Raw genomic sequence first — 26,191 nt, forward strand, 5'->3', positions numbered from 1 at the left:
ATATAAATAAAATGCAAATAAATGAAAAGGTGTAGTTTGATCCAATTTATAAAGTTGTTCCCTTTTTGCTAACATTCATTTGTTTGCAGCTGGCCTCCCATGTTAATGAGGCTTAGCTATGAGCTCAGCCAAAGATTTTATTGTAATGTGAAAACCTCCTGACTGTTTATGCAGCAATTCTCTTCCAGCAACTAGTTGGAAGTTGAAGGAAGCACTTTATGTCTGTTAATTAAATGGATCAAGAAGATAAATCCACATTACAAAACAAAGCAGCAGTGATAGCGGCTGCCAAACAGCAAGGGATTGCGAAGGTAGCAATAGAGGAGCGGGAAAGTGTAGCTTTGTTTGACTTGGTGTTGAGATTTGTTCATTTTTATTGCAGGCTGTATGCTTTGAAAAGGCATGGATTATGGTTGGATTTTGCAGGTCTGATGCTGAGTAGCATGAGTGTTTGCTGAGAGGTTTTGCCCATATCTATCAGATGTAGAATTCTCTCTCTCTGGAAAATAAGACTTGGATTAGCCAGGGCAAAATGCTACTGTAGCTGCTGCTCCAGCAATTTTTTAATTTTTTTTTTTTTGCATCCAGGTGTATGGAATTCAAATATGTTCCACAAGGATGCTTTATTGATTTGATTGTAGTTGTTTTTGTAACTCTCCTGGGAAGAAATCACCACCCCTTCCAATCTCACCAAACTCCTGTGAAACGTGAATATGTTGCTTTGGTCTGCGATGGAGGGAACATTTTAGTTTTGATTTTTGATTTTAGTCTTAGCTGTTTTAAAACTTTAGCTTTTGTTTCAGATTTAGTTTTTGTTACTACTCTTCATTACAGAAGTGCCTTGTTGCATGAAGGAGGTGAACACAGCAGAGAAAAAGAGAGAGAGGGAGGAAAGGAGGGAGACCTCCAAAGGCAGACAGCAGGGGTTTGAGAGTTAGAAGTCCTTAAAAATATTGGTGGACTCCGAGGGCTACGTAAAGAGTGTGGACCTTGCATTTGAGAGTGTGTGAGAGTAAGGAAGAAAGCCAAGCAAATTCTGTCTAACAAATCCTGGGTGCAAAGAGTACCTTTCTCATGAAAGTAGTTGGTAACATGTGGGCATGTTTTCTCTTTCCTCCAGGCAGGCAACATCATCATGAGGTCACAGTGGCCAGCCTTTTGCCTTCAGAAAGGCATCATCATCATGAGGTCACAGTGGCCAGCCTTTTGCCTTCAGAAAGGCATCATCATCATGAGGTCACAGTGGCCAACCTCTCTCCTTCAGGGAGGCAACATCATCATGAGGTCACAGTGGCCAACCTCTCTCCTTCAGGGAGGCAACATCATCTTGAGGTCACAGTGGCCAGCCTTTTGCCTTCAGAAAGGCTTCATCATCTTGAGGTCACAGTGGCCAGCCTCTCTCCTTCAGGGAGGCAACATCATCAAGAGGTCACAGTGGCCAGCCTCTCTCCTTCAGGGAGGCAACATCATCAAGAGGTCACAGTGGCCAGCCTCTCTCCTTCAGGGAGGCAACATCATCTTGAGGTCACAGTGGCCGGCCTCTCTCCTCTGGGCAGGCAACATCATCATGAGGTCACAGTGGCCAACCTCTCTCCTTCAGGGAGGCAACATCATCTTGAGGTCACAGTGGCCAGCCTTTTGCCTTCAGAAAGGCTTCATCATCTTGAGGTCACAGTGGCCAACCTCTCTCCTTCAGGGAGGCAACATCATCTTGAGGTCACAGTGGCCAGCCTCTCTCCTTCAGGCAGGCAACATCATCATGAGGTCACAGTGGCCAGCCTCGCTCCTTCAGGGAGGCAACATTATTTTGAGGTCACAGTGGCCAACCTCTCTCCTTCAAGGAGGCAACATCATCTTGAGGTCACAGTGGCCAGCCTTTTGCCTTCAGAAAGGCATCATCATCATGAGGTCACAGTGGCCAACCTCTCGTTCAGGGAGGCAACATCATCATGAAGTTACAGTGGCCAGCCTCGCTCCTTCAGGGAGGCAACATTATTTCGAGGTCACAGTGGCCAACCTCTCTCCTTCAAGGAGGCAACATCATCTTGAGGTCACAGTGGCCAGCCTTTTGCCTTCAGAAAGGCATCATCATCATGAGGCCACAGTGGCCAACCTCTCTCCTTCAGGGAGGCAACATCATGAGGTCACAGTGGCCAGCCTTTTGCCTTCAGAAAGGCATCATCATCATGAGGTCACAGTGGCCAGCCTCTCTCCTTCAGGGAGGCAACATCATCAAGAGGTCACAGTGGCCAGCCTCTCTCCTTCAGGGAGGCAACATCATCAAGAGGTCACAGTGGCCAGCCTCTCGTTTTCATTGAGGCAACATCATCATGAAGTTACAGTGGCCGGCCTCGCTCCTTCAGGGAGGCAACATTATTTCGAGGTCACAGTGGCCAACCTCTCTCCTTCAAGGAGGCAACATCATCTTGAGGTCACAGTGGCCAGCCTTTTGCCTTCAGAAAGGCATCATCATCATGAGGTCACAGTGGCCAAACTCTCTCCTTCAAGGAGGCAACATCATCATAAGGTCACAGTGGCCAACCTCTCCTTCAGGGAGGCAGGCAGTATCCACATGGGGTCACAAGGTTCAGCCTTTCTCTGATTGAAGCAGAAAGCATACTTTATATCTTTGTCTTTCTCTTGTGGATGCAGACAGAAGGAAGAGCATTTGGGCATGACATATATTTTATTCAGGTGAGCAGCAGCAGTGTGTGGGTTACAGTGGCTATTAGCATCTGACTAAGTGAAATGACAGCAGTGCAGTTTGCAGGCAGGTACTCTGTGTATTATATAGGTTTTTCTGACATGGAATTCCGCAGTATGGCCTGATAACAGAAGATGTAGAGAATGCCGGCATCCCGTCTATAACAGGGCAACAGGGCTCAGCAAGCATAGTTTTAGACACGAACTGACAGGCTGAAGGAAGCCTGTTAGATACTCAATTTATTGTAGTAGTAGTAGTAGTAGTATTTTTCCTGCTAAGGAGAGGAAAACGTGCTTGTGGGATTTTCTGCCTCGTGTCCCCAAATAACTTGATTGGCCTTGAGTACAATGTTTCTTTTGCACTGTGTGTTGCTCCATCTCAGGCAACAAAACAGGAGGGGTGCCCATCTTCAGGATTCTTTTTCCTTTCTCCCTCCCCTCTGGATTAAATTGCTACATAATTTTGTATCCCAGGCCAACAGCAGGCAGCTGTAGGCAATCTTAAAACCAATTTTCACATGCTTCTGGTTAGCGTTGATGGCATAACTATAAGAAGAAACCGCCCCTTAAGTAAGTAGCTGCTAGCAGGCAATCAGCTCTTTTTCTGGTGGAGAAATGGCTTCTCACCATTTAACTTCTCTGGAAGCTCATCACCCAAATATCTTGGCTATTAGCTGGTAATTTCATTAACAGTTGATTTGCCATTTAGGAAGTCTCCAACAGTCCTCCAACAGTTTTAATAGCGGGGTTAACTAAAAGTAAACATGTATCCCTGCTTTAGATTTTTCACTGGAAGCGGGAAACTAATTACTGTATATCCAGCTACCCACCTAATCATTGGATAATCAAACTCGGATATTCACTACAGATAAAGTAAGCTAATATCACTAGGGAGAGTCCATTCTGCTCATTCACAAATATCCAGGAATTGATATAACCCATAGTTTGTAAATCCCATTAATATCCATTGTAACTGGAAAAGAAGGGAGAAAACAAAAGGAAAAACCAAAGCAGATTCAGTGTTTCAAAATAAAACTCCTTGTAAAGTCAGGCATTTCCCAAGATTGACAAGGGATGGTTGTCTTTTAAAATAGATTTTTAAGAATCTTAAGGCTTTACCTCTGCAATTATCCAGTACCACAGTCTGTCTATTAAGATAATTTTTAACTAAAAGTTGATGGGAACATGGTAGTATAATATTATGGAGATTGCCATACAGTTGCTAAATATCACCTGTACTTGCTTTTCTTTTTAAAGAATTATGGCCACATATTATTAAAGAGGTAGGCTTACTCTTAAAATAAGCTCACCTGTCACCCTATATTTCCTTAATTATAAAACTGTCTATCAGTTGAGCCGTTGAGAGGAGTCACTCATCAGCTACATTGTGCAACACAGAATGCCATTCATTCTTCAGTATCCTTTTTGTTTTAGAAGTGGGCGAAAAATAAATCACTTGATGGAGAGCAAAAATAGCAGTATGTTCTTAAATTTTAAAATGTTTTGCTAGGGCTTATGTTTACTAGTCTGTTTTAGTTGTGCTTAGACATCAGTCCCATCTACCCTATACATTTAAAACACTATCGTTTCATTTTAAACAGTCATGGAAGCCCCCCAGGAATCCTGAGAACTGTAGTCCCCATACAAAGCTACAGTGTCTCCAGATAGCATATTCCCTAAGCTATGTTTCAAACAGCTACCAAACTGTAAAAATTGCAGCTTAAAATATCAAAAGTTGCTTGATTCATATCCTACTCCATTCAGTACGTTTTCTACTCTGAATTCAAAGGGGAAACACTGTGGTTATATTTTCCATTGTGGTGCTCAATTGGACAGACAGGACATTAATAACTCTAAATTTTCAAAATGGTATAGGCTTTACAAATTCCAAAGCTTAGGTGAGCATTTACAGCCCTTCACTTCCAAACAATGCCGGCAGCTATGTTCGGCAGCAGATATTCTCATACCCCCTTGGCACTACATTTGTGGGGCACCAGAAATTGAGGATCTACCTCACTGCTTGTTCTTTTGTTCACTTTGCTCTGAACCAAGAATGAAGTTTCTAGGGTATATTCTGCTCCACCTACACTCTGATGCCATTTCAGAAAAGATTTTCTACCTCCTGTCAAACGCCAACTGCAGGGTAACCTTCGAGGTCTCTTTTTGTCCCAGCAGCAATGAAAATCCAGACAAGAGTTATTATAGAGATTGCTGTTGACTGCTTTGGGGGTGCTCTTATTTCACCATAATAGTTCAACAATTCCAAGAGTTTTCTAAGAACAGTTAAAACCACTCTGAAAACTGTAGCTCTGTCAGGGGAATAAGGGTCTCCTATCAGCTCTTAGCACCATTAACAAACTACAGTTCTCAGGATTCCTTGGGGGAAGCCATGACTGATGGAAGTGGCATGATCTTGCTTTAAATAGTGTGTATTATACACATTTATAATTATAATTCTGATGTTTCCTTAATTTATTCAATTAAATTCATTTTAACGTATTTTTTTCTTCTCCTCCTCCTCCTCCTCCTCCTCCTCCTCCTCCTCCTCCTCCTCCTCCTCCTCCTCCTCCAATTACACTCCCCTGTAAACCTCCCATTCCCAAAAATGTCTGACCAGATGTTTGCCTAGTAATGTAAGCAGCAGCCCCTTCCCTAAAAATCCAAAGACTCTTCACCCCCTCCCCAAGAAATCAGCAGTAAAAGACCCACCATTTTCTCAAGGGGGGGGGGGTTAATATTTTTGCAGAACCTTGGACAGGGAATTTCAGCCCAGTCCTAGCTGTGAAGTCCTTTGCCACTTCAAAGAGGGAAAAAATCTTCTCTAATCCATTGGTCTACTTCTCTGCTAAGGTTTGCAGTAGATGGGAAGGAATCCAGCATGCTTTATCGAGAAACAGCTGAGGGCAATGCCCTGTGTGGCGTCAGCAGATTTGCTCATGAGTAAGCATCCAGGCTGCCACCTTCCCCGCAGGTGTTCTGCAGTCATTGTTTCAGTCTTGACTGCTGTGTGTCGCACACCTGAAAAGGACAGCAAAAGAAATTATAGGAGGAAGCAAGCAGGGAGCTTCTTTACTGCAAACATTTCACAGGGGGTCTTCTGAAATCCCTGATGGGCTCACATTGCTAAACAAGAGCTGCATATTAGGACATGAAGAAAATGCGTCTGTTTAGAGAATCCCTTGAAGAACTGAGACTCTTGCTGGCTGCCAGGAGATCTACATTCAGCCTGACATTATCATTTGCAATAAAAACAATGAGTTTTTTTCAGATTCAAGAAAAGCAGACAGAACAGAATGATCTTGAAACTTTCTCTCCCCTCCCCTCTGAGTAATCAGTTTATGTTCTTATTTGCGCTGTTGACTAAATGACTGGAAAGAGTCCAACTGAAGTTGGCAGAAGACATTCTATTAATAACACAGACATATGGAGGATATTAGAATTTCAATGCATCATTACCTGTCAGTGCTACTCATGAAAGCACATGGGAACTGAAAAGCACATTGGCAAGTCTTGATTGTATGTTTCTGGGAATGTTTCTTTTTCCTTTGTAGAAGAGCATGAAAAGTTACTCCAAAATTTTCCTAGCAGATTGACTGCCCTCTGTTTGGCAGCTGAAATATAATACTTAAGTGAGATCTGACCAGGAACTTCTGAAGTTATCAAACTTCACATGTCAGTTGGTAATATGACTTCAGGCAACTTTATGGGGTTGGGTGTTTTTTTTTTGGGGGGGTGTAGTGTCCTGGATCATTGCGTGCTTGCATGAAATCATGTGTAATTGGAACACCCATTGAAAAAGCCTGCAAAGATCCCATCACGCCCCCTCCCCATTCCACTCCTTTTGGTGGCTTTTAGTGGCATTTCCAGATCACTTCTGGGTTGTGTACGTATTGGATATGCCTAAAAAGGCAGCTGCTTGTAAAAGGGTATGTATACATTGGTGGTGACTCTGTATCCAATGCACTCCTGCTGCTAGTTTTGGAGGCTGCGCACAAATGATGCTCGCCCCAATCCACACTGATTGCGTAGCTTCTTGAGAAATACTGCTGTGTGGTGTGTTTTTGCTCAAGCCGGCTTCAGTCCGGCTCACAAATTCAGTCTCGATTCACTTTGTACTTGAGCCAGGTGTCTGCACTTGAGACAGACATTGCGCACGTGCATCCGTCAGCTTCACAAATGGGAGTTCAGGAGCAGGGGGTTACGAGGAAAGGAAACAAAGCACGCCATGCACTTAGGGAGAAGACAACCTCTCACCCCTCTCTGATGTGTACAAAGTCACGCATACGCATACTGACCTGTAACAGAGAAAAGTGATCTTGCTGTGCTTTCAATTGCTAATCACTCAGGAACAAGCTGCCCTGGTATACTTGTTCTGTTAGACTGACTTCAATATGTTGGGGTGATGCAGAGGTTTGTTTGGATGGTTTATCACTGTTCTGTTATTTATATGATCATTACCAGTCCTTTTCTCTCTCACACACACACATGTGTGGGAAGCACCTCCGTTTATCCTTTCAACCTTCCTGAGTGGTTGTTACTAAAGAAGCCTGATGAAAACATCAGGTATTCCTTTTCTGCAATCAGACACTCACCGTTGTGACATTTCCAGTGCTGATAAATCTGTTGCTTAATTGCAATTGAGGAAAAATGCAGCACAGCTACAGTGGTAGCCTTCGGTAAAAATGAAACATTATTCTCTGCCAATCCTAAAAAGCACATTAGTGAAAGTATGTGATGCAGCAGTGGTTTGGCCCACCTCTCCTCTTCCAGCGCTGGGAGAATTAGGGTGTGTTTAAACATGAGGACCTGCCTCCATCCAGGGCTGAGCTACTATTTTGCACCTGCTTGTGCTTGGTGGACATTGACATTTTAAGTAAGACGCGAAGTCAAGCTCTAAGGGTTGAAGTCTGTCCATTTGGATCACTTGAAGAATGAAGGGGGGGGGAAGCCTATAGAATCAAGGCTGCTGCTGTTATGATAAATAATTTGTTGAGCATGTCTTGTTCTTCTGAGATGAGCTGAACCCAAACGAAGGTGTACTGCAAGCTGAGTTCTTGAAGCTAAAGTATGTGCCTTTTTGAATTTCTTTTCTCCCAGGGCAGATATCGGTGGATGGATTTATGAGATATTTGAGTGGAGAGGAGAACGGAGTCGTTCCACCTGAAAAACTGGATTTGAATGAAGATATGAGCCAGCCTCTGTCTCACTATTTTATCAATTCGTCGCACAACACCTACCTCACAGGTGCAGTATGGGGGGGCAGTTTTGACATATTAGTTAATGTAGATTTATTGTTAATAGAATAGAAATGCAGTTTATGGACTGTCTAAACCCTTCAAGGTAGGGAAATGCTGACCCCTGAAAGGTGGTTACCTGGTGATGTCTATGTTTATTTCTATCAGTTTCCTCCTTCTCTTTTTAAAATTATTTTAAAATAATTTTATTGAAAAGTTTTCAGGTATACATTAAAGTCTTACAATATACCAATACATTCAGTGACTTCCCTCCTTCCCCTTCCAAGGCTCCTTTGATTTAACCCCAATTCCAATTGATCCAAATTCTCCCCTTTATAATATCCCTTTAAATATGTTATACTGTTGATTTTACCTTAATGCTGCCACCATTTTCACCTGTGTGCGATTATTTTCTACATGCTCAACAAAAAATTTCCACTCCTTTTTAAGTACTTGCTCCTCCTGCTTTCTTATTCTACTTGTTAGGCCTGTTACCCCTGCATATTCCATCATCTTAAGTTGTCAATCCTCCTTGTTAGGGACCTAACTAGGAGCAAGCTCTCCCTTCAGAATGGGCCCTATTCATTCAAGCTACTTAGCTTGTGCTTAATTTACCTTGGGCATGAATTAATTCATCAGACAGAGATTGGACCAATTCCCACAGCCAGATCTGCCAGCCCTCCTTGCCAAGGCTACCCTTGCAAGGAGCTGTAGTGTTGGGGAGGTCTCCATCTTAAGACCTGGCTGCTCTCATTGCACACATTGCAAGATCAATATTGTTGCACGCCACCCCAAACTCTGAGCAGTGTGAGATTCCAGGGGTTCCAGGTGCTCACCCAGGCTTCATTTTTTCCTTTTGGAAATTAGACACAGAAGAGACTGTGGTGTCTTTATGAGATATGGTTTACTTACACATCTATGCAACCCGAGCCTACAATGGAAGGGCTCACAGCATCAACACCCCAAGAGCAACTTGTTTCTCCCACAGTCACAGCGTTGGATTCAAACGGAGATGCACAATCTCTCTGGCTTTTTTGTTTGCTGCATTGCATATACTCTAAACTCTGGCTTAGTACAAGCCCTTTGATCCTTTGTCCTCTTAATGACCCATCACCTAGGAGGCTAGCCTGCCTGGCTTAATTAGCTATTAACGCTTCTTGAATCCAGGGATTAGAAGTGTGTAGCACCCACAAACTCAAAACAGTGTTATCACTATTCAGAACACACCACCAGCCTGAGCAAGTGGAAGGGGGAAAGACTGATTTTGCACTAAGCCCAGCAATGGTGGCTGAGAAAGATCAGCCTGGATGTGTAGAGAGAAAAATCTTACTCCACACTTGGGAAAGCTTGTCCAGGATATCATGGCTATAGAATTACCTTTAGCAGTGAGAAGGAAAGTAAGTGTTGACTTTACTCTGCCCCCACCCATGAATGGCGCTGTGATCTAAACCACTGAGCTCTTGGGCTTGCTGATCAGAAGGTCAGTGGTTCGAATCCGCACAATGGGGTGAGCTCCCGTTGCTCTGTCCCAGCTCCTGCCAACCTAGCAATTTGAAAGCACGTAGATAAATAGGTACCACTGTGGCGGGAAGGTAAACAGTGTTTCCTTGTGCTCTGGCTTCCGTCACCGTGTCCTGTTGCACCAGAAGCGGTTTAGTCATGCTGGCCACATGACCCGGAAAGTTGTCTGTGGGCAAACGCCGGCACCCTCTGCCTGAAAGTGAGATGAGTGCCACAACCCTATAGTCACCTTTGACTTGACTTAGCCATCCAGGAGTCCTTTACCTTTACCTTACTTGTCCCTACCATTTGCATCGTTCTGACTAGAACATGACCAAGAGGTTGTTGGACCTGCCAACAAAGTATTGCAATATTGTAGATGCCTTTTGCCCAATTAAAGCTGAAGCTACTGGCCTTACCTTGTATTTAAGAAGCTGCTGCTTGGATGTGTTGGAAATGCTTTGCTCACTGATCTTTCCCCCATATGTATCATTTCATGGGAAGCATCATGTTTAAATGCTCCCACACACAACTATCCCCCTTCTTGTACATTTTCTCTGGATTGTGATATTTATGTCACCAAAAAAAGCAATGACTTTCAACATGTTGTGGAGGGCACATGTTGTGGAGGGATGTGTGGGCCTTGGTCATTTTGACCATTTGCATCTGATGTGAAACTACATAAGCCAGTAGCAGATTCAAGCAGGCAGTATAAGGCTATAATTACAAAAATAAAATTATTGCATTTTTTTTAAAAAAAAATGCAAATGGTTGCTCTTGAAAATAACTATTGCTGTTAAATTCATATGCAATAGTTTGATTTGCTGTTGTCGTCAAGATAATACCAATAATTAGGGATCAAGCTTGTTATTTTCTCTGCAACATCAAACATTGAAGGTTAGAAAGACATTTTTCAAATTGGCCATGTTACATATAATGACAGATACTTTTCCTGATGCAAACTTACACTGTCATGTGTCTGGATGTGACATTAATACAAGGTGAATAACCACAGGAAGAGTAAAAAAGAAAAAAAGAAAGGTATTGCCTATTATTTGTTTCATGAAAACACTACTTTTAGTTCAGAACTGCAATGTGGATTGTGTCAGTGTGCACCAGTTGTTGTTTTTATCAAAACTGAACAAAGTGCACAATTTAAAACTCTTTTCGCAATTTAACTTATTTTCTAACTGGATACCTATTGGTTAATTGTTGTGTAGAGCAGAAATCCTATAACACATCCAGATTGGATGCATTGCTAAGCCAAACCATAGCTTAACAGGAAGGGGCAATAGTGTGAGTTCCCTGTTCTGCTGCCAGTGTGCTACACAGGGCTTAACCTTGGTTTGGCTTAGCATTTTTTCTGAATCTGGGCTCATGGTATGTCTTCCTCTAGACAAACTTCAAGTTGTAAACCAAGAATAAAACCACTAAATACTTCTTTTATTTGTTTCAGCAAGCCTGCTCTGACATTTGATTGTATTGTGCTTAGTTAAGTTTTTTAAATTTTTATTGTTAGCTTTTGATAAATATTTTATGGAAACAGGGTTTTTTTTTAAAAAAAAACAACAACAACAACCAAAACTGAATGGCCTATACACATTGCTAAATTAATTAAATGGGTCAATGGAGGGCCACACATCGACTAGCCCTAACATAAGGAGTGAGGGACAAGCAGTCCATTTTATTTGGCAGGGTACACAAGTAAAGACTGTCCCTCTCCGAGGCTAAAGTTTACAGCAAGTTCAACTTTTCCATTTTACACATTTATTGGAACCAATTAAAATGGTCTCTGTAGTATGTAAGTATCCCAAACTTCCTTAACAGGATTTGTTCTGGGTTGATAGCATTGCTCTGTGTATTAAGTATAGAAATTACCTACAACAACAAATAATCTGTAAATGCTCTGCTATTTTTGTAATTTAATTTGAAATGTATCCAAGACCAGGTAAGAATTTTTCCGTTACCTACAATCTTTGCTCATCTCACCCCTGTCCCCTGACTGAAATCTCTTTATCTTCTGCTGCTGAAACCTGTAATAGCTCTGCTGAAGAAGCCACCATAACTGCACACATTATTTTAAATGTGACTGCACAATGGATTTATATAAAAGCATTATGATGTTGACAGTTTAATTTTTAAAGCTAACTCTTGTGTTATCTTGTCAGCACAGTCTTGTCAGGACAATCTGTTGTACTGGTCCACACCCAGTTGTTAGGGTGTTTTGTGCCCACAAGGAAATATTACCATATATTTATGAGCGTGATAGTAAAAGCTGACATTTTGCAAATGATAGTCTTTAGTGGTTCTGTAAATACCATCTCTCACCCCAGGAGGCCCATCAAATATTCCTGTGCTGTGACTTTGCCAAATGCAAAATTCAGTTGATGGTCAAATCGTCTTTTGTAACGGGCCTTTCAATACACTTGGACATGGACACATAAAATTTCCAAGACTCCAATTAATGTTTGGATAACCTGGGCCAGCTCACATATGCACCTTGCTAAATATCTATGTAATGGAGTTGACATGCATGGGCCCCTCTCAATTGAGCAAGATAACCTATGGCATGAGTGTTCCCTGTGTAACAATTCAGTTTGTTCAACTTCCACCTACATCACCAGTGTCCTCAATATTGGGCATTCATTTTTATTTAGTAAACAATTTTTAGATCACTTTGCTGAATATAGTCATTGAACTGTTAAAGGGACCCCTGCCTGTTAAGTCCAGTCACAGATGACTCTGGGGTTGCGGTGCTCATCTTGCTTTATTGGCCAAGGGAGCTGGCATTTGTCCGCAGATAGCTTCCAGGTGATGTGGCCAGCATGACTAAGCCGCTTCTGGCAAAACCAGAGCAGCACACAGAAACGCCGTTTACCTTCCCGCTGGTGCGGTACCTATTTATCTACTTGCACTTTGACGTGATTCCGAACTTCTAGGTAGGCAGGAGCTGGGACCAAACAACGGGAGCTCACTCCGTCATGGGGATTCGAGCCGCCTACCTTCTGATCAGCAAGCCCTAGGCTCTGTGGTTTAGACAATTGAGGTGTTGTACATGGCAAAAACATTAAAAAAGCATGAGCTCTGAGAGCAATAGAATCAACTCAACCATCTCTAAAACAATAAAACAATACAAATTCTAAAAACAATGGGAGAAATCCAGTGTCTCACTAAGGTGATTGTTCCATCAAGGCAAATGTTTTGGATTGCGCGACAAGGCCCTGCACCCCTTCCTTTGATGAATAAAGACACATGGTATTTTAGGTTAATGGACTAATAAAGGCCACAACTTAATTGGTTACAGAATGTGAATGATATTGGCTTTAGGCATTGGACCCGAACCTGGACTATATCTGACTCCTGCCCAGCATGCAGGAAGTCTTACAAGGGTTAACCACCAGTAGGGGGAGCCCTGTTGATGTACATCAAGTCATAGGTCCCCACCAGAAAGGTTGTGCCATGGCCCTAACCTCCACCTGGGCTTCGGACAGGAACCACAAGCCACAGATTCCTTTAACAGAAGACCCTTAAAGTGGAGGGGTAGGTGATGGCCACAACCTCCCCTCCTATAAACCAAGCTTTTCCAATGCCTAATGTTGCCTGACCTTACAAAGTTGTGACGATTTGCTACGAGGTAGGCAAAAACCAAGTGGCTGGTGCCAATCTGCCAAGTGGAAAAATTCCTACAGGTGACCAACCGAAGTCCATAGCAAGGTCAAGGTGTTGAACGCAAGAAAAAAGGGTAGGAGGGCGGGAGATCCATGGAAGCCATCTTCAAAGGTAGTGCCTAGCACTGGTGACCAGCTCTTGACATCAGAAAAGTGACAGGGGTATACCCCAGGGAAAGCCATCCTAAACAATAATATCTTCAGTAGGTGCCCAACCATCATGACATTAAGCACCTGTCTGATTTCAGCTGATAATTGATTCCAGATGGAGGCAATAATAGAAAACCAATTGGTATAGTTTTTGTAAAATATGCAGGCATTTAAGATACGTAAAAAGAGACATGGGTGGCGCTGTGGTCTAAACCACAGAGCCTAGGGCTTGCCAATCAGAAGGTCGGCGGTTCAAATCCCCGCGACAGGGTGAGCTCCCGTTGCTCGGACCCTGCTCCTGCCAACCTAGCAGTTCGAAAGCATGTCAAAGTACAAGTAGATAAATAGGTACCACTCCGGCGGGAAGGTAAATGGCGTTTCCATGCGCTGCTCTGGTTCACCAGAAGTGGCTTAGTCATGCTGGCCACATGACCCGGAAGCTGTACACCGGCTCCCTCGGCCAGTAAAGCGAGATGAGCACCACAACCCCAGAGTCATCCGTGACTGGACCTAACGGTCAGGGGTCCCTTTACCTTTTTAAGATATGTAAAATGAACCATGGAAAGAGAAGAAGGGGAGTCATTGATATCTTAAGGATGTAAAATGTGTATTTGAAATTGTAAAACAGAAAATTTAATAAAAAATATATTTAAAAAGTTAATTGATTCCAGAGAGCTCAAGCTGCAACGCTAAAAGCCCAGTTTTTAGGACAGGCTAAAAGCATCCCTGGGCCATAATAGACTCTCAGAGGTGCCCCAATTTGAGGAGTGCAATTGTCAGACAAGGAGATAATACGCAAGGCATTCTCTTAGGTAGTCTGGACCCAAGTCAGTTAAGGACTTTAAATGAGACAACCAGAAGTGCACATGGTTAGCATATTGGAAGCTATTGCAGCTCCCTCGGCAAAATTGACAGAGTACCCCCTTCAACAATCTAGCTGCTGCATTCTGCACCAGCTATAGCTTCCTGGTTAAGCCCAAGGGACGCCCCACATTGAGTGTGTTTCCAGTAATCCAGTCTCAATGAACACACCCTTAATGTGAACACAACCCTTCGTGAAAGGGCATGCGGCTGGAGATAAAAGCCCACAAAAAAATTCAGAGTGGCTGAAGTTAAGACAGAGATAATGCAGTTGGCTTTTTTTTAAAAGATACTGCACACTTCCTGCGATGCAGCCAAGTGCTTAGGAACACAAGACACTTCAATAATTAGATAGCACCAGCTGCCATAAGTAAAAAGTGTGCATGTGTGGAGAGAGGCACTGTTTACCCAAACTGTTGCTGCTGAGTTGAATAGGATTCAAGGTTATAGATCAAGCTAAAGGTGTCTGCTTAAACATCTCCTGGGATCACTAAAACACACACACAACCAAAAATTTAGCCCCCTGCTACAAGAGCCAGCTGTTAAAGATACAAAGATACGTGAGCATGGCAGCATGCCATCCACAATTTTGTTCTTGATCTTCAGAGTGCATGGTCAAATCTTGTGGCTTTTTATTGCTATTTATCTTTGAAACATGCAGTATCTGCCTTGCAGACATATTTATTTAGGAGTATGTCAAGCTAACTTCCAATTAAGTATGCTTGGGATTGGAGCTTCTAGCTCAGAAACTAGAAAGCAAATAAAATTGCTTCAGATAATATATACCGTATACTGTATATATAAAATCGGATTTCTTCCTTAAATCATGATACTTGAGGACTAAGTAGCCATCAGGGTCAGGATGTTTAAAATACCATCATAACAAGTATCTTGGCTCAAAACCAACTTTCTGTGACACCGATTGCTATATGAGTTGAAGTGAATCTTGTCGATTCATGGTTGTCTGTTGATGTTAAAAGGTAAAGGTAAAGGGACCCCTGACCATTAGGTCCAGTCATGACCGACTGGGGTTGCACGCTCATCTCGCATTATTGGCCGAGGGAGCCGGCGTATAGCTTCCAGTTCATGTGGCCAGCATGACAAAGCTGCTTCTGGCAAACCAGAGCAGCACATGGAAATGCCGTTTACCTTCCCGCTGTAGCGGTTCCTATTTATCTACTTGCATTTTGATGTGCTTTCGAACTGCTAGGTTGGCAGGAGCTGGGACCGAGCAACGGGAGCTCACCCCGTCACAGGGATTCGAACCGCCGACCTTCTGATCAGCAAGCCCTAGGCTCAGTGGTTTAACCACAGCGCCACCTGTTGATGTTAGTCCTCCATATTTGGGTCAAAACCGTACCCAGTTCTCCACTGGCTTAAGCCAAGCTTTCAAGGAATTCCACCTTGATCTGCAACTGCTGGTTCTTTGTCCTGTGGCAGATGAATGTATATTTATAGAACTTGGCTCCTGAACAGCTGCTCTTAAACATGGTTTAAGATTCGTGGCTCAGTGAAATTGCATGCAAATGATTAGCCAGAATAATATTGTATTGAGTTAAGAGAGGAAGAGGGAGTGCATTGACTCTGTGGTGAGAAATGCATGCCCCACCTTTTTAGCGGGTTGTGTGTGTGCGTACACCGGCGCCACATGAAACTGAAGCATCTGGCTTGGAATGGTTTTAATCATTGCATTTTATGGATGCATTACCATAGCTGACAGCATTTATTGGGAAGCTGCAGCAACTACAATTGTATTGTCAGATTCATTTGACAAGTGCTCAGTTTGGTTGAATGTGTACATATGCTGCTGAATTGTTGTCTTAACTGGTTAGATAGCCAAGAGAATGTTGAATGAAATTGGACAATGTATTGAGGGATGGGAATTTTGCTAACATTGGTTTGTTCTATTGTTGTTGTTATATATTTATTCTTAAAAGGCACTTATACATTGCTTAATGTTTCAAAAATCTCTTACGCAGAGTACAGTCTAAAAAATACAAGCAATATAATTTTTCACTAAAACAAAAAACACAGCCAGAAGCCAGTAAAGCAGCAATATAAAAGCACATTAAAAGTGAATCAAACAGAAATGTAGACACATAAAACCAGTTCCAATCTGATGGGTCAGTGAAAGCATGGGGGGGGGAGGGAAGTGTTTACAAGATTTTAGAAACAACAGGTGTTTGCTTCTTTACATATGGCAGAGGGACAGGCTTTCCACAGTACAAGGGAAACAGCAGAAAATGTCTGTTTTGTACTCACCACCTTATGATTCTGTAGAGTACCTGCTGCCTTGTGGCTCATCTTCAGGAGATGAAAAGGCTAAGGAATAAACCTTTTAAGTTATGGTTAGTTGCCCTAAAGAATATTGATCAGTGATTTCCAAGCTGGGGGCCATGGCCCCCAAGGGAATGCAGAGATATTCAAAGAGGTTCTGCAAAGAAGTTACCCTCAACCCACCTGCCCACTCATGTAAAAGAAGGTGAGAGAGGCTGCTTTTTTTTAACCAAACAATCTCTATGCTACCAATTTGTTTACCGCATTGTAAATAAATGATGACAATAGTATCATGCACAGTTAGATTTTTAATATACAATTAATTGTGTGCATAACTTCATACATAATAAATGTACTTTGTTAATTTAAAGTAAAGAAGCCAGCCACTGGGGAAATAAGGAAGCCCTTTAATCAGAGTATGTTTTCTTCTCTTGGTAAATCTGTTACCCCATTAATTATCAGAATCTAACAAAGCAGTTTTCACTTTACGTACCAGGGAGGAGATACAGTGGAACCTCGGGTTACATACCGTCCTCCTTACGAATGCTTCGGGTTATGAGCTCTGCTAACCTGGAAGTAGGTGTTCTGGGTAGCGAACTTTGCCCCGGGATGCGAGCAGAAGTTGTGCACTGCGCAGTGCAGTGGCAGCGGGAGGCCCCATTAGCGAAAGCGCGCCTCAGGTTAAGAACGGTTTCAGGTTAAGAATGGACCTCTGGAACGAATCGAGTTCGTAACCAGAGGTACCACTGTACATTGCTGCCACACTGGTGGAACAACCAGCACATCCAGCACACATTCAACCTGGGAGGGGGAAGTGCGCAACTTTTTATGATGCTGATGAAGGCCTACCTACTGCTTGTTCTGAGGCACCCCTGCTGACATGGGTTTCAATTTGCTGCTGCTGCTTTCAACCATTGTTTCTGAGCAGGAAGAGAAGGAAGGAGAACCCACTCAATGTGGCACATGTTGCAGGCAGACTGCACCAAGCACACATGGGTCTCATGAGACAAGGGTTCAAGACCCACCCAGGAAGGGAAAGGCAATTTTGTTCATCCGCCAAGGCACACAGCATGGGCAGCCACAGCCACACACCAGTGCCATCAGCAGCCTCCAGTAGCTTACTAAATAGGGCACAGGTTTGGGAAGCAGGAGAAGGAAGCTTGAGTTCAACATGGGGTTATTGTGGGTGGGGGAAGGATATCACCATTCATCTTTTGCTTGCTTAGCAAAACAAAGAAGCAGGGGCATGTCAGGGACAAAAGAGTGGGAAAATCTCAGTGGTGGAGGCTGATCCATTAGGGCATATGGGGCAGTGCCCCACCAACCTCAGTCTGTCACCAACAAGCCCCCACCTTACACCCCCTGTTTAGTCTCAGTGTTGCCATTGCAAAACTCAGCAGGGAGGAGGTGGGACCAAAACTGAAAGTAACTGGCTCTTTGTGCTCGAGTTCCCCATGCAGGTTGTGAGGCCTAACTGTTACATACAAAGTGCCCTCTTTCTGTAGTTTTCCAAAGCCCAACTTGCCCCATGTGAGTTTTAGGTGTGCACAACTTGGGGCCATGCCATATGTGGATGTGACAGAAGTGTGCAACTCTTCTTCGCTTCCCATGGCTCCACTCCCATTTCCATTCCATCAGCGTGTCTGTCACGGCAGCGGTGTTTTCAGCATTCTACCCATGAAGCCGGGGTTCCAACAAGTGCTACAGCCCCCTCACTGGTGGGTCCTAGTTATGAGATTGCACCCTTAGTTATATTTTAAGCAAAGCAAATGCTTAAGAAACAACATTGCACCACAAAGAGAAACGCACACATAGCATGGATCTATTCATACCGTGTTTCTCCTAAAATAAGACGTGCCTCTAAAATAAGCCATGGCACGATTTTCTAAAGGAAAAAAAAAGAGACATCCCCCCAAAATAAGACGTGTTGGGGGTATTGTCTCTCCCGGGTCCCGCTGGGTCTCGCTGAGTCGCTCCGCAGCACTTTGCCCCACAGCGAGCCCTTCAAGGCACCGCCGCCGGCCACCAGGTGCTGCTGCGGATGCGACATCGGCTCCTCCTTCCGCCGGCCGCCGCTCATTGTCCTCTTCCGCCGCCTCCCTCCCTCCCTGCCGGGCCGCTGCTGGGTCGGGGCTCGAGCGGGAGCCGGCAAAGACAGGCGCGCCACCGCCGCCTCCCTCCCTCCCCGCCGGGCCGCTGCTGGGTCGGAGCTCGAGCGGGAGCCGGCAAAGACAGGCGCGCGCTGCTGTCTTTGCCGGCTCCCGCTCGAGCCCCGACCCAGCAGCGGCCCGGCGGGGAGGGCCAGCACCTGGTGGCCAGCGGCAGCGGCGGTGGTGCCTTGAAGGGCTCGCTGTGGGGCAAAGCGCTGCGGAGCGTTCCGCCTGGGAGGACAAGGTGAGGCCTAGGCCAGGCCGCGCTACCTCGGCGGCAGGGAGCGTAGGTCCCGCGGGAGCCCCTTGGCATGGAGGAGCTGCGTTGGCCGGAGCCTCGGCTGCGGCGATTCCAGGGGAATGTGCGACGCCGGCAGCGGCAGCGGCGGGCCGAGCCTCCCAGGGTAGTAGCTTAAAAAAAAAGACATCCCCTAAAATAAGCTGTGTTGTGTTTTTTTGGCAGAAAAATAAATATGAGACGTGTCTTATTTTAGGAGAAACACGGTAATTATTGTGACCTTAGTCTTTAGTAAAACAACAACAATTTCACAGCACATGAGTGCTGATTATTTATTTACACCTTATAGCTCTGTCTTACCGTTTAGGGGGAAGTGTAACATTTATAATCCAATGTTGCCATCCATCAAGGGAAGAAAAAATAGTAATTTCAAAGCATTCTATCCTAAACTTAAAGAAATGTCATTTTAGTGGCAAAAATAATATTTTTTGTGGGTTTGGAGAATATCCCCTCCAGCTTTTAATCTGGAGCTCAGTTTTCCAATAGAGTTTTTCTAGCTATCAGTTTAGTTTATTATGGTTGTCACAGTGAAGAACTGACTGCAGCTCCTCATTGTACCATGCCAAAAGCTAAGGAACAATGATCATTTATCCGTAATGATGAACAAGGCACATTTTCCTAAGCTTTCACAGATACAAACACATGCAGAAACACGCCATGCCTTTAAAAGCAAAATATGGCACCTGCATATTGACAGAGTGCATACCCTCTGCTTGTAGATCTCCACGTTTTCTTCACACAGCTGACTTTATAGCACATAACCAGCCTGATGCCCTTCCGATGTTTTGGAGTACAATTCACACCATCCCTGACCACTGCCCATGCTGGCTGGCACTGATGAGAGTTGTCTTCCAGCAACATCTGGAGGACACCTGGTTGGTGAATACTGATGCAACATCATCATGTGCAGCAACATGATGCTATTCCCATGCTTCATACCTAATTACTCTTCATTCCTTTCTTTGCTTCCTCTGTACAACATGACATTGGCCCTGAGAGCTGTTGTGTTACAGCCATACTGGGACTAATTTTATGAATTGTTTCTTTTCACTTTTTTGTCCAGCTGGACTTGAATAGATAGCTAATATTCTGCAGATTTTGTTGATTAATTTCTTGTTGTTTGAGTCTATTAGTCAAATACAGTATTTTCTGGAGGAAGGCCACATTTAATGACTCCTGTAAGGTGTCTTAAATTATGACAGTGGTTCTCAAACTTTTTTCCTCTGGGCCACACTTCCAGCATAAAAATTTCCTCGTGCCACGCCAATTTTTTATTGATAAGAAATACATTGGGGGGGGGGGGCGACTGCTAGCAGTGCTTGATTTATAACATAGATTACAACTACTTTATAATATGTTCGTGGAACATCCAGAAATTTTAAAACAATGCAGCTGCATAAAAACACAAATAATTCCCAAAATATAATTATAAATGAGCCTCTTGCATATGTACCTTTTACAGTACAGTATATGTATAGAAACTCAATGAGAGGTGTGAACTTTCTTTTGCCGCGTAATCTCATTTATATTAGATCTAATCTGAGACAAAGAAACACTCATCTCCTCATCAACACAAAGAAGCCTTTTTCTCTTCTGATCTTTCACATTTGTTGAGAGTTGAGAATCCCTGTTCACAACAATATTTCATTGTAGAAACAATATTTCAACTGTAGAAGAATAGCAGTCAGGATAGCTCAGTTGGTAGAGCATTTTACTGTTAATCTCAGGGTTGTGGGTTCAAGCCCCACATTGGGTGAAAGATTCCTGCATTGCATGGGTTGGACTCGAGGGCCCTTGGGGTCCTTTCTGTTAGGATCTCTTACTCTCAAGTAGGACCCTGGTAGACACATGCCTGGCTGACATGTTCTCTCCCTCCTGGTACATCGTGCGGGAGCTTCAAAAGCTTTCTCCAGCCCAAACATCACAGCGACTGATGCCAAATAACATCAGCACACTTACGGATCTGCAGATTTTGCGCAATTGCGTAACAGACCTCAGCAACTCAGCATTTGGCTAATTTACTTTTATTTACATATAAACACACACGGAGCACTGCACCATGGCTCCTTCTCTCTCTAGCATCAGGCAGCAAAGAGAGAAAACAAAGGACAATAGTCCCACTTCAGGAACACACAGTAACACAAACATCCTGTCTTCGTCACTTCCCGCTCTGCGGAATGTAAACACATATACAGTCATGTGATGGACAACAATCCCATGAATGCAAACACAGGGAATGAATCTCTAACACTTTCCATCTCTACAATTATTGAGCCAATGCTCTTGAAAGGAGTGAATACTGTTTCTGGTTGTATCAAATACGTATACCAGGCATCCCCAACCTGCGGCCCTCCAGATGTTTTGGCCTACAACTCCCATGATCCCTAGCTAGCAGGACCAGTGGTCAGGGATGATGGGAATTGTAGCCCAAAACATCTGGAGGGCCGAAGGTTGGGGATGCCTGAAAAAACTATACTATACTATACTATACTATACTATACTATACTATACTGAAATGTTTAAATATTTCTTTGTCCGTAAATCTTCCTACCATACTTGATATCTTCTTTAGTCATCCCTAAAGAAGTGTTTGTTGAGAATTGCACCTGGAACATTGTGTTCATTTCACCAAGCTGTTTTCTCCTCTCTGAGCTCCACATCTCAACCTCCTTCATTTCTCAATTAATCTATGGCAGAGTTAGTTAGGGACAGAACCTGTGTTGAATTCAGTCCGACTCATCAAACCACGTTTGAAACACTTAATTGAGCAATCTCCTCTGTTGCATTTCTTGGGAAAGGACTGGCCGTCCAAAGCCACTCAAATTCACTGCGCTGTTTTGCATCCAGGACGAGTGCATCTAGCTAAGAGGCTGGGAATTAAATGCTGATAGAAGCTGATGACCTTTTCACCCTTTCTGATAATTCTTCCAAAGAGGTTTCAAGCAGTTCAGCACAAAATAGAAGCCAAGGTTATTATCTTTTGCCATGAATCTTGCATATGGCGATTTACAAAAGGCCTGTGGAGGTCAAGGACCTCAGAGATCCAAAACATCTGCAGTAATAAATGTGGCAATGTGTGAAGTAATTTTCTGAAAAGTTTGAAATGGAGTTGTGAGGAAGCCTCTCTTTGAATCCTTGGCCACTGAAGCATCATGCAGAATTATCCCCGTTCATAACTCTTTAAAGGAGCCACACTGGACATTGATGTATCATCAGGAAGGAGGAAAGACCAAAAAAGAGGTCACATATTTTCATGATATTTGTATATGGCAATTTACATGCTTGAGATGGCAATTGGGCAGGGGGTGATGTCATGCATGTGATGTCCCAACATTGCTCGTGTGAGCATTACACCTCTCTTCCTAAGACGGGCTGAAGCTTCTTGGGTTTTTTTTTTTTTTTTTACTCACCAGGCCTCTGACAGGATGCTGGAACCCTGACACCTCCTTCCCAAACCTGAGTGGGCTTTCGGAAAGTGGCAGAAGGGTTCTTGGACCACTTCGGAACATTGTGCTGAAGGCACCAGGCTTTCATATTTTAATACCCTAATTTGCAAGGAACATTCAGGGGACTAGCCTAGTCTCCATGTCCCCTGACCACTGCTTTTGAGTCTGAAAAGAGGAGCAGCAGCAAATTTTGCTTATGTTCTTGTGGCCTAGCTTAGGAGTCTGAACTATGGGCTGCTGCTCAACTGCTGCCTTCTCCCTCCTGTTGAACATCCATACAAAATGAAAATAGGTGACAGTGTTCATGTGGGGAAACCCTAAAGACAAGGAATTCTAAACATGCCAAAGCTTTGTGACTTCCTAGAAACTGATGGACGAGCTTGAGCAAAAAGCCCTGTCTTAAATGGTTTCTAGCAATTTATTTTCACACAGCTTAAGCATTTAACATATTGGTGTTTTTTTTAATCTCTTACCCAAGGTTAAACCCCCAAGTGTGTAAAGGAAAATCTTATCAGTGAAGACTTAACAAGTAGTAATTTGGTGTCTTATTTCCCATCAAATATGAATCATGCAGATTCCCTTTTGGATTCTCCTGTGTTGTTTTGTGTTTTTGTGTGTGTGTGTGTGTGTGTGTGTGTGTTCTGTTCCCTCCAAAATGATGCAAGCAAAACATTATAATTATTACTTGTTTAAGAACTATAACAAAATATTAAAAAAGAAGGAAAGAAGCAAAGCCAATTGAATAACCATTGTATCTGAAGAATTGTGCATGCACAGGAAAGCTCATACCAATGACAAACTTAGTTGGTCTCTAAGGTGCTACTGGAAGGATTTTTATTTTTATTTTGAATAACCATTGTTTAGGACAGGGGGGAAGCAACAATTAATCAGTTAGTTAACCTAATTCAGCTAACCAGCTTAATTGGGTGGTTGATCACATTGCTATCCTAAAGCATGGGTTGCTTGAAAAGCAAAGCAGAAAATAATGAGTGAGAGTCACAACGTCTAGTCCAACCAATGCAGGAAATCTACTACTACAGCATCCATGATAGAAGGCCATCCTGTTTCAAGCCTATTGATCTATGACTGAATATTGGGTGGTACAGTGGTACCTCGGTTTGCGACCGCCTCGGGGAGCAACCGCTTCGGTTTCCGCCCACCGCGAACCCGGAAGTGTTTACATCCGGGTTCTGCGGCACTCGGATGCGCAGAAGTGATCTGCGCAGCGCGTGCGTGTGCAGAAGCACTCTATCGGTGCTTCACGCATGCGCAGAAGCGTGCCCCAGGGAGCGATGAACTCGGGGAGCGACCGGCTCCCCGGAACCAATTGTGGTTGCAAACCAAGGTACCACTGTATTTAACTAACTAAATGTGTGAGTGGGAAAATGTCCACTTATTTTTTAAAAAAGACTCCCTACCCTCTTCTTCCCTCATACAATATGTCCCAGGCTGTCCCCAGATCTGCTCGGGAGGAAACCCCAGAACAAATTGAGGGGGCAGATGGTGGAAGGAGAGGAAGAAAGTGTCCCATTGCACAAACAGAAGTAATCCCACTCTCAGAAGGCACTACGAAGCACTACTTTGAATACAACCCTTTGGATTTAATTTTAAGCTTTTCACAATAAAACAATAAAATATACTCTAAACCTTTTTTAAACCCACCCTACCTAAAGTGAGCCTTTCTCACTGACCAGTAAGAGAGTTGAGCACATAACTAAGTCACTCCCATGGAAATCAATGAGACTTAAAGTGCTTCACTTGGGTTGGATTGGGGCCCATTGAGTGTGCAGTGTTTCATTATAAACCAGTTAAGTACAGAATGTCACATTAAATTCCAGGAGCTGTGAAAACCTGAGTGAACTGCCAGTGCTGATCAATTGGCACAACAGAGCTCTATGGTGGTGTCAACTGTACAAGAGATTGCAAACTTTTTGTTGTAGTTTTTACTGTACTAAATTATAATACGGTTTTTGACAAAAGAGCTGTTTCTGCCACAAGTGCATTGCATGGTCTTTTAGTGGTATCAGTCTGAACACATTTACAAAAGTTAGATTTCTTAAAGGTCATTAATAGTAACACGAGTCTCTAAGCCACTGTCTCAATGTGATTACAATATGATAATTAATGATAATATGATAATTAAAAACACAATTAGAAATGCATTTGAAACAAAACTAAAACCCTAAGAAGTGGACATGGAGCAGTACAGTGTACAGTTTTCTCAACCTCTTTGTTTATATTTCATGGTTCTCACAAGAAATACCACAACTGGCAAAGGTATTTATTAGCATTTCAGAAACACAGAAACATTTGAAACCAATGGGAATCTGAACTGTTGTGCATGTGATATTCCCTCTTATTTTCTAGGTCTACCACCACACATATGAATGTGATATTCTTTAGGTCAGAAATCATGCACACCAGAGCTGGCTAACCTATGGTCCGCCAGAGGTTGTTTGGACTGCAACTCTCACCATTTCTGACCATTGTCCATGCTGGCTAGGGCTGATGAAAGTTGGAATCCAATAATATCTGGTAGGCCACAGCTTAGCCATCTCTGATTTACAGTGCTGAATACGAATGAAAAATCAGAACCATTCAGTATTGACTAGTTGGACATGATTTTCATTAGATTTTATGCCTTTTAAATGGATTTGTCCATTTGTTTGTCACCACTGGGGGAAATGGATGATATAAGCTTTCATTATGGTTAAATTATGTGCATTTAGTCCATGAGCCCATAATGGGTCCCCTTGTTTCATGCTCCTCATTATGTCTTTGCAGCTGGACAGCTGGCCGGTAACTCTTCCGTAGAGATGTATCGCCAAGTGCTATTGTCTGGCTGTCGCTGCGTCGAGCTGGACTGCTGGAAAGGCCGAACAGCTGAAGAAGAGCCCGTTATTACACATGGATTCACCATGACAACTGAGATATCATTTAAGGTATGTTGTGCAGTGTCACTGATATTATTATGTAAGGGCCAGGTTGCAACATACACTTAGCTTATTTTGGGCTAAGGGGGGGAAGGGAGATGTGGGAAGGTCTCCAGTAGCGCTTGCCGTGGGCATCTTGGAGACACGTGCCATAAGTCTTCACTGAAGCTTTTGTTTCAATTCTCATCTGGGAGACTAGAACAACTGAATTACCTTGTCGTGTGTAGGCTATGTTTGTGCGCTGAAGCCTAGCAATGAGGTCTTTCGTGCGATGCAGAGCTTTCAAATGAAGAGAAACTGTAAATGGAGAGACAGTAGCCGTCTGTGCATTCAAAAGCATCAGGTAGAGTGAGCGCACATTCACTAGATTCCAGCATCCCTTGGTGTGCTGGGCACAGCTCCTCAACTGCCGCTGTGGTCTAAACCACTGAGCCTCTTGGGTTTGCAGATCAGAAGGTTGGTGGTTCCAATTCCTGTGACGGAGTGAGCTCTTGAACTAGGAGCAGTTAACTAAGACAAAAATAATAATGATGATGATCAGCTCCCAGATGGCTTAATTTGCTTTCTGATTTGCTACAATCAGTAAACATCTGGCCAAGGTGATTAATACCTGTCACAGTGGCCGGAGTAGGCTACTTCAGAGTAACGACGCTACGCAGCTCTGCATTTTATTCTTTTATTGGTGCTGCGTATTTACAGTGCTAAAGTCATTGCTATTTACACAGAGTGATGTGTTCAGTCGGTATCAGAACCTCCGAATGACTTTTGGCGCGTCTTTCCCCAGCACAAAAGCCTCGGCAGACCCATCCTCTTGCCCCTCCTCTTTCTGCGTAATTCTGGCGTTGGAGGGATGGGTCTCCCCCCCTTCCTTGCCCCTTCCTGTCCCACCTGGGACCCTGGCTCCGCTACCTTGCCTGAGCCTCGGACCCGACTTCCTGCTTCCCCACTGGAATCAGAGCTCCCTCTGCTTT

The 26,191-nt window shown here is 43.6% G+C and overlaps 1 protein-coding gene across 3 annotated transcripts in view; it reads left to right on the forward strand.

The window, feature by feature from the left end:
• Positions 1-26,191, forward strand: part of PLCB1 (phospholipase C beta 1) — a 426,994-nt gene that overhangs the window by 284,210 nt on the left and 116,593 nt on the right. For all 3 annotated transcript variants that reach the window (XM_088665570.1, XM_060272415.2, XM_088665571.1), the window contains exons 10-11: positions 7,801-7,947; positions 25,072-25,229. In XM_088665570.1, coding sequence (XP_088521696.1) covers positions 7,801-7,947; positions 25,072-25,229 — 305 coding nt within the window. The remainder of the gene's footprint in view (positions 1-7,800; positions 7,948-25,071; positions 25,230-26,191) is intronic.

This window comes from Zootoca vivipara, chromosome 3 (genome assembly GCF_965207765.1).
Source record: "Zootoca vivipara chromosome 3, rZooViv2.hap1.1, whole genome shotgun sequence".
NCBI classification, from domain to species: Eukaryota; Metazoa; Chordata; class Lepidosauria; order Squamata; family Lacertidae; genus Zootoca; species Zootoca vivipara.